Below are 9,777 nucleotides of genomic sequence, written 5' to 3'. Positions count from 1 at the left end.
TGAAGTGTTTTCGATTTTCATCCTGTATCTTCTGTCTAAACAAACAACAAACACGGGTGTAGATTTGTAGACTGTGAAGCGTTTATTGCTTCCGAATAATCTGTCTTCTGGTTTATTGCTTTTGAATAAGGGAGTGCAAGACCACATGATTTGCAGCTCTTGCAACTTTTTTGCAGGTTAATCTGAACATAACTTTTTTTTCATCAAATACAACGATGTGTTCAGTTAACTCTGCAGTAAAAATTATCGTCAAAAGGAATTCGTAAACGTTTCCATAGAATCTAATGCGGAAAATAACAAACCAATTGGCATTCTCTGCACATATTACACATATCGTCGATTTAAATATTGCGCTTTCGCTATAAAGTTTCTGTTTTGAGATCTTCGCAAAAGCATCTCCGCGAAATATCTGACAATTAAAAGTGAATGAGTGGGCTCCATTTTATATTTTGGAGCGGATTGTAAACTTTCAATTATAAAAATTAGGAATTACAGTTAGAGAGGCAGTCAAATTTCAGCATGACTTTGCTTTAGCTGTTTTACACAAACAATCAAAACTGTTTGTACGTCTTTATACGGTTGCCACGTGCATGCGTCAACCGTATAAACAGTGTTAATTGTATGTGTGGATCAGCTGAAAAACAGCTGAAGTAAATTAATGTTGAAATTCTACTGTCTCTGACTGTGATAATTCGTTATTTTTTTAAATGTACGCAGAGTAAAAAAGAAGGAAGAGCTGAAATGATATAATTCCGCTTGTAGCACGATTGGAGTGAGAACTAATTTATTTAAAGCGTGCAATCACCATTACCAGACAGAAAATTAATTTCTGACAGATTAGAGTTTGATTATAACAAATTTCTGTAATCTCAGCAGAGTTCACTCTTAATTGCCACTTCACAGCCCCAAGTGTCTGCCAAAGGCATTCTTAACCAAAACCTCGTATAAATTGGAATTTAGCTCCTCTCCTCCTAATAAACAATGAATACATAAAAAAATGTCCAAGTAAACTTTGACTATCTAACCCACCATATGGAAAGTAGCAAACGCCATGACTAGGATGAATTTTTCCTACAGTCACCGTTCCGTTATGAACAACACGTCCAATATATAAAGTCTCCCCATCATTCGTTTGACCACCTACGACAGCATTGCTTGGAACACCGCCACCCTCACCATCGATCCAACTCAAGGCACCAACAGGTGCAACAAGAACCTAAATTTTTGCAAATATTTTTGTCATACGTTCTGATTTGCAAATTTCAACGCAAACCTCATAATTTTGAACGGGAACCTAAAATGGAAGAACACTAAAAATAGATTCAAATTCGGAAAGTATTTAAATGTGATCTACTGACTTCGGCCATGTTATATGGAATATAGACGGAAGAATGAGAAACATGCAGTTTTCCAGGTACAACGGCTCCTTCATGGTAGGCTCGTGCAACGAATAGTTCGTTGCCGGAATCAGTACCTGCGTGAACTCCACCAGATTCCACATATTCTCCGTTGGACTTTGGTACCCAATACAGACTCATGATTCTAGCAATTTTTTTTTTTTTTATTAATTTGTTGGTCGGGTTTTATTTACGACTTTACTTACCAAAGTTTTATTAACGAAGCAGGGCTGAGTCGGAAACGACAGTAAAATCGGTAATAGACGTGTACTGTTCACCAGACCTTTCCATTATTTCATTTTGTGAATATGACTGATAACGACTTTCAAGATAAGATAACTAAATATAATATGCAATTCGAACGATTCGATTGCTTAAAAATCTGTCATTGCCAACAGCTGAACAACGGGAACAACAGCACCACTTCATCAGTTATCTGGAATTGATATAAGCGCAGCGAATAAAACTTACTTTCAGATACTGATTATCAACCTATACTATATGTATTGCAATATTATGTAAGTGTTTTTGTACCTTAATCAAGGTTTGGAGTGTTCGCTTTCTATTGTCTAGAGTAATGAACTTTTAATATTGTGGTAGATCACACATGCTAGTTTTAACGTTAGTTAAACTATCTTAGTTCGATATGATATAGTAATTGCGCTCGAATGAAATCTCGCTCATATTATTAACTTCGCACTCCAATTTTGGAGCGAATGAGCCAAAAATCCAGAATATATTTTATTAATACCCCACATCATAGATAGAGTACTACGTCCAGATTCATACAAAATAATGTCAATCCCATGGAAGTTTGGTGTCACCTAATAGTAGGAAGACCTGTATGATATGATGGTTATGATTCTAACTCAATACCTCAGTAGAATGAGAATAATTTAGTTTTTGAATTGAGAACAAGATAAAATGTGACCATGGTCGACCTAACTCACAATCCCTATAAGCTGAGGAGATAAGGTACTGTGAAAATCAGATCGTTAAAATAAGACTGTAAATTGAGCGAATCGACAACTTCTATTGATCGAAGTATTTTCGACGGATTGATAAGAAGTCTATTACTTCATTTGTTTGAACATAAGTTTTACTACAGTAGACAAGACAGTATCGCTATCGATAATAAAATGTTTAGACACCTGAAAATAGTTAAAATACTTTTAATTTTGTATTATAGTTAGATCGCAATTTCTGGGCTGGAAGACTGACTGTAATCAGAACAACATTTCAACCAATATTATAACGACGTGACATCATCCAAACTCCACCTACATGTAGGAGGAAATACACAAAAATGTTCTTTTCACCCAAACATGATGAACTGCAATTAAATGTTTGCATATGCCAATAGAATTCAACAGACTATGTCGTCGCGAAGCCATTCATACATAAAATGCGATAATTGATTGCTTCACACATGATATCACAAAATTACAAAAACACAAAACTCAAGTCATCAATATTCTTCTATTCGCTTGGAAAACAAGACTTATACAGTTTACCAAGCTCGAGAAGAAAAGCGAATCATCATCACATACTTTTGCACATCTAAATAAATCATCTATAGAGAGCACAGCAATGATAGTAAAGTGCAACACTCTTTCATTTGATTATGTTCGCTTCGGGGACTACGCTTAATAATTACATGCTTAATCCAAATGAGATTACCGATTCAGTTTTATTACTATTTAATAGCGTTTTCGGCTTGGATTTAAATGCAAATTTACAGTCATGCATTCAAATGTATTTCGATTCATTCATTTAAATAATAAAATATGTGAGAACGATATGAACATATTTCTAATGAGATACACCATTTATATGGCCGCCATATATATACGATACATATCGGCTTGCATCAGCTACAGATATATTGGGCTTGAGTTTGCATATAAAGGGAATATAAATTTATATAAAATAAAATGTTCAGTGTTTATCATTCTACCTGCTTGTTGAATTTACAAATGAATATTGTATTGAGAGAGTTTTATTTTAAATTAACATTGGGAATTAAGTAAGTGGAATGGAAGGAGCAGAACTGAAAGAAATTAAATGGAAAATTGGTTTTTTATGTTATAGGATTGTAGTCTCAGTTGCAGCTCATTTGTCTAGACGCAGTATCATTTATTTATTTTTGTCATCCACAACAGACGAAAAATTTTACCAAACCACGGCGGCATGTATTGTGATAAAATCACTAGGTCATACTATATGGTAGACCAACTCCAGACTGTAAATTAAGGCTAATAATCTAGTTATATTCTATAATAAAGGTTCATGCCTTGATATTTCTTACTCGTTGCTGTCAATAAAAGGTTTTGTATCTACGCCTTAGCGTTGAAATAGAGATAACGTCGCGATGTCAACTGATGGTACATGCCTAACTTTACTCTAGTGCGAATTAATTAATAACACAAGCAACTTCTGTCACTGGTGAATTATTCTGGCAGACATTGCTAAAGGTTGTTTTTCACTTCCAAATTAAATACAATTTCACTTCATTTTCACCTAAAAATTCTCTTTAAATTATTCAATTCGGCTTCCGAGTCCGAAAACGAAATTTGAGAATGTTTACATGAGACAAATTTTAAATAAGAGAAATTGGCGCCAAAAGCTCTGGGCTGGTACAGTTATGACAAAAGCCTATATGTGTTACTGAAAGCGTCGATTTATCAGTCAAAAAACCCTTAAAGGGTAAATGTGACACAAGTCATTTATCTTTCTTACAAAATAACTGATGTCGCTGATGTCAAACAATTTATCAACAAAAAATTGACACAACAAATTTTTCAAAGAAAATTTTACAAAAACAAATTTTCGTCACAAGGGGCAGCCGCAGCAGTTGCGGAAGCTAATGTTAGAAAAATGGTGAAAAAAATGTACTGAAAGAATTTAAACGAAGAAAGCCGCCCCTTGTGACGCAAATTTCTTTTTGTAAAATTTTCTTTCAAAAATTTTTTGGGTCTTTTTTTTGTTGATTAATTGTTTGAGTGTGACGCGTACTCAGCGATATCGGTTATTTTGCAAGTAAGATAAGGGACTTGCGTCACATTTGCCCTTCAAGGGTTTTTTGACTTACATGTGATACTGAAAGCGTCGATTTACAACATACTCTACCCATCGTCCATGTAAACTATATAATAGACGTTACTTGTGTACACATTTTATCTGCATTTGACTCAATTATTGTTGTGAACTCATACTTCATAATAAAACATTGTTCATTATATGCAATGGTTAACAACGACGAGCATTCAAAGTAAAGCTGTAGGCCAGACAATACATAAATAACATTATTGTCAATGTTATCATATTTACAACAGCCTTTACTGGCCTTTCAAACCCAGATATGCGACCCAGCCAGGACGAATATAGAAAGTTGTAGCACTTTTCGTTAATGCCATAGAATTGTGTATTTATCTGTTTGTGTGCTGGCATCTCCTCTGTATTACAGTTTATGTTACAGAACCCATACATGGGGTTTATATACTTTAAATTTACGATTAACAAAGTGAAGTGCATTTTATGTGTTCAATTGGCGAGCTTTTGTGTGTTTGGCTATGTGCGATGCGAGTGGAAAGCTATAAAAATATAGAATTTGATAAAAAAGAGAGGAAACAGGAAATCAATTAGATGATAACAGGAAGTCAATTTAAAATTTATTTTATTTACCATGGTACCAAAGTATTGTCTATGTTCGTTGAACGGGAAATGAATAAAACTTTCCTGCGAAGGATGCAAAGACCAGCGCTGGCATGTAAAACTGTTCCATCTGATTTTTGTTAAAGTAATTAATGTAATTAAGTAATTATAAACTATTAAAAGCCACTCACTCACCGTACTGATTGGATTGGCTCTTTCATTGGAGTCAATGCATTGATGTTATCGTTACATGGAACAAAATTAATTATTCGTTGATACGTTAAAAGCCTCAACGCGAACTTACACATACCCCATTTCATGATAAATTTAATTAATTTATTTAGATAGCACAGGGCACACAGTTTTCTGGATGCAGAGTGATTTATCACTATGTATATTTTTCAAATTGCTTAAGAGTGTCTGCAAGAGTCTTTTACTGCAGGATATAATGTCTTTTTGTTGTAAAAAATACGACTACTGATAACTGATAAATATTTAAATTAGAACATAAAGAATGTTTCGTCTTCAATAACATGCTGAGACACCGTCAACAATGACTACCAGCCATTCAGATTGCGAATAAACAGACACAGCGAGACTGTAATTATTTGTCATTAACGTCTGCAAAGTAAGTCATTTCGATACGATCAGACTTATTTATTGAAAATGGCGATTTCAGTTGCAGATAAGCAAGTATAATTCACATACTCAACTGACAAATAAATGTCTCCAAAATAAAAACCGACCTGAAATAAACTTTCTACCGAAGTTCCAATCTTGCAGCCAGATCATATAATTTGTATAAAACAAATCTCACTTTTGTTTATTTGGAATCTGAACCGCTGAACGGTTTTGTGTGCCGTTCACATAACTATTCCAATTCTTTATTTCGCTTTTTTTTTTCTCCCATCTCTCCCGTTCGGTTTGAATCGCGTCTGGCAGGGAGCCAGAATTGTTGACTGTTATGCACAGAAAAACATTTTGTTTTTATTTGGAATGATAATTTAGCTGGAAAAGTTGGTTGTGTTTTCTTCTCTACAAACTGTTGAAGATATGTAAAAAGGAAAATATCAGCAATAATTTGATATCAATTTGAAAGGATTCTGCAATTGGTGTTATTGAATCGAAAGAAATCGTGCTAGGAGAATTTATACGATATTTATTGGCAAAGTTTTGTCGAAAGAAATATTTGAGTTTTTTTTTTGTCTTGAAGTAAACCGGGGAAAACTGTGGTGGTGTTTTTCGGAAAATGTTTACTTATTACACTACTTCTGAATGGTCTTTCAAGCTTTCGGAGATTTAACTACATGTATTGTTGTTGTCTAAACCAATTTGTATTCTTTTTTTGGTCTGTAGGTGCACATTTTGTATTGGTCCTAACCGACTCGACCCAACGATATTTCCGGGATCGGTAAGTACTAGTTACGCATGGCTATCATCTGTTATCACTTTATCGCTTATCGCGTTATCGCTTTATTAATCAATGACAAGGTTCGACTAATGCTATGTTATATAGCAAATCGTATATTCAAAAAAAGAAGTGAAAGATCTGAAATCAATCTCTTAAAAATACTTTGAAGTAATAGATCCGATTGTAAAATTGCTAATAAACTTGCCGTCTGTGAAAGATTAGGGCTGTAAAAATTTGATGTGTCATTACCATTTACAGTTTTAGCAGCCACAAAATCATTATTTATCAGACCACAAACACACTTCGTTCGGACATGTCACTATTTATATTAAAAGGCCTACATTTAAAAACCCTATCTTTTGAAATATCCAACCGTCAGTTTTCAAAAAAAAGAGTTTGTCCCTTTTGGATTTTATCCATTTTAGCACTTAGCTAGATGGGGAAAATAAGCGAGCAAACTCTGTTCCACCTACTTTCATTAACGTCTATTGGCGCACTATTTTCTTCGATTGGTCACTTATATCAAGTAGCACCTGTCCCAGCATTTTCCCTAGACTTCGCTTTACTATCTATTACCTCTTGAAAGGTAATGGCTCCGACGGAACAGAGCTATATAGTTTTCGCAGACAGCCTCGAATTCATTTATTTATCTACCTTTCGGAGTGAAACTTAAGGTAAAGTTATAAGACCGGTACCACGTACACGGAGTTAGAAAGTTTAAAAGCTGCTTTAAACTTGTTGAATACTGAAGCATTCAACAGCTACTTCTCGTAAAAGTGAAATTTCTTTTCATTACTGGACTTATGAATGCTGCAAACTCACATGAACCATTAAAATTTTAATTGAATCGTTTTAACTGCCTTAAAAACCAGAAAAAGTTTCTAAAACATTTTTTCTGTAAGTAGTTCTTCACCAAATAAAACTTCAATATTAATAAACATGTGCTGACGATGCCAGTATATAAACTATTCCGTTATTCTGTACCACTTAAAAAAATGTTCACATACCACCGCATCACACCCAGCATTCCCACCGAAGGGCGACGCAACACAACAACGACAAAAAAAAAACGAAATAAAAAGAATTTCCCAACTACTATTGTTCAATCGGAATTTATTGCTTTGTTCACAAACAAAACTGCAACGAAAAATTATTTCTCCTTTTTTGTTTCCTTTCTTTTTTTTTGTTGCTTCGATAATAATGTAAATTGTGATGGAAATGGATAAACATTTAGTGATTCTCGAATGATAAAACGTAAAACGAAAATTTATTTTCGAGGAAAGCTCTTGAATCCAATTTAATAAGAGATTTAGTTTAAAGCAAAAATACCCATTACGATACCACGACGATGGTAAATATTGATTGAACTTTGATGCGATTGGTTGATAATATTATGAAAAAAAAGGAAAAAATAGATATTCTTGGAAAATAGAATCGATTCAAATGTATAAAAATAAATATCAGTTTTAATCGAAATGGAAATATCATTTTCAAACAAAATTCAATTTTGTGTATACACCCATTGCTCTCTCCAATATTTATGCCATACATTAAATGTATTTTTTTTTCCTGTTATTATTGTTCGTTTGTAGTATACATATATTTTATTAGATCCTTTTCAATCGCAAAACGTGACAAATTTTACACGTCGTGGATTTTAAAACGGAGCCCCATTGGAGCTTTCTATGTTAGCATTGTACTGGTGTACTTTCGGGTTTTCATTTTGTTTAACAATCGATTAAATCTATTAAGCAATGCATACTGAATTTTCCCGTTAAGAAAATATATTAATGCGCCGCATCGTTATTTAAATAACTACCTACGGATTTTTTTAAAATTAAATTCTGATGCAAAACAATTGTACCAAATTTTGCAGCGAATCATAAATTTGTATACTAATTTTCAAAATAAATACAAAGTGACTATAGTCTCCGAGTGCAAATATTTTTTGGAGAGTATTTGCATGCTTGTAACAATTCCACACAAGTTGATTTTTAATTGTAAAAAATTGGCTGGCAATTATTTGTTTCGTCAGAGGTAAGTTCATTTTTCCTTGTACAATCGGCCATTCAATTAGGTGTTTGGTCTTTTACAATTAGGTCTTTCGATAGAGGCAAGTTAACTATATTTTTATTTGACGTAAAACGTAATTCTAAGCTAGTTATTCTACGATACGCGTCGAAAATTAGCCGTTTTTTTATAAAATCAATTAACCCTCCTAAGCTGCAGGCACATGTCTTTTTTGTCAGATGTAAAAAAACAGTAACCTTTTGAGCAGCATAACCATTTTTTGCTCAGATTTCAATTTTATATCGATAAAAAATTGAAGAAAAATTTAAATATTTTCATTTTGAAGTACTAGATTTTTAGTATGATAAAATGATTTTCTCGAAATTCATAGTTAATATCGATAATAGCTTTAAATAAATTTCGAATATCCTACAAAAAAAAAAGTTTTTCACACCAACCGTTTCTTAATATATGACTATAGTACTGGCTCCGCTCGTATGATCAACTTAGTACAACAAAAATCAAATTTGTTCAACTCGGTTCGCAATATACTATTTTAGACGCTATGAAGTGTTGACAAAATAGTATTCTGTTATCTCAATAAGAGGTAAAACATTAATTGCAAAATGTCGACATTTTGAGCTTGCTATAAAGTTTCACCTGTGGCTGGTAACTTTTGTTTGCGCAGTTCGTCCTAAGTAAGATCACACTAGCCAGATCTCATCGCTAATGTTTTATATATTACACACTTGTCACGAAGAAGTCGAGGCTTGCCGACAAGTGTCTACTCTATTTTATCACATAAGCGAAAACGAGACAACAACATAGATCTGAAGTGTAATTTTTGAATTAAACTTCTAGTTAAGTAATTTTGATATCCCCGTACCTTCTGATCGTCAAAAATTGAACTTCACCATTGCCAAGAGGACAAGGTACAAAAGGACATTTAGAAATCATGAGGGCAATGGTTACCAAAAGCAGCATGTGGGTCAAAAAAGCACTAAAATATAAGGGCATCGTTATTACATGATCTTTATCGCATATATTTCAAAAGAGACAGTCTTCTCAATATTTTTCTATAAATTTCATTTTAAAAATTGTTTCCCAAATTCAAAATGGGTTATGGTGCATTCCGTACGGTATGTGCAATGCATTGATATAATACGAATCTTGTGTATGAATGCATTTATATAACTAATGGAAAAATGCATCGTTTCATCCATCCATGCATCTTATCTAGGATAATTCTGTCATTTAAATGAAAAGTGGGTCGTTTGAATGTAATGATATTTACTATTATCTATT

The 9,777-nt window shown here is 33.4% G+C and overlaps 1 protein-coding gene across 1 annotated transcript; it reads right to left on the bottom strand.

Moving 5' to 3' along the window:
* Nucleotides 1-774: 774 nt before the first annotated feature.
* On the bottom strand, nucleotides 775-1,747 carry LOC119080802 (natterin-2-like). The gene is made up of 5 exons (XM_037189372.1): nucleotides 1,604-1,747; nucleotides 1,359-1,542; nucleotides 1,274-1,294; nucleotides 1,030-1,216; nucleotides 775-971 (listed from the first exon to the last, which is right to left on the bottom strand). Exons 2-5 carry the CDS (start codon nucleotides 1,536-1,538, stop codon nucleotides 898-900), a joined length of 462 nt encoding a protein of 153 aa, XP_037045267.1. The 5' UTR covers nucleotides 1,539-1,542; nucleotides 1,604-1,747; the 3' UTR covers nucleotides 775-897.
* Nucleotides 1,748-9,777: the final 8,030 nt, after the last annotated feature.

Source organism: Bradysia coprophila, unplaced genomic scaffold (genome assembly GCF_014529535.1).
Source record: "Bradysia coprophila strain Holo2 unplaced genomic scaffold, BU_Bcop_v1 contig_350, whole genome shotgun sequence".
Classification (NCBI taxonomy): Eukaryota; Metazoa; Arthropoda; class Insecta; order Diptera; family Sciaridae; genus Bradysia; species Bradysia coprophila.
Note: the sequence above shows the minus strand (reverse complement) of the source record. Positions and strands in the feature narration are given on the sequence as shown.

Coding starts and splice junctions, on each gene's coding strand:
- LOC119080802 (XM_037189372.1), bottom strand. CDS start 1,538: ATGAGTCTGTATTGGGTACCAAAGTCCAACGGAGAATATGTGGAATCT. Junction 1,295..1,358: donor TTCCATATAACATGGCCGAA/GTCAGTAGATCA, acceptor CTTCCATTTTAG/GTTCCCGTTCAAAATTATGA. Junction 1,217..1,273: donor TTCCCGTTCAAAATTATGAG/GTTTGCGTTGAA, acceptor GCAAAAATTTAG/GTTCTTGTTGCACCTGTTGG.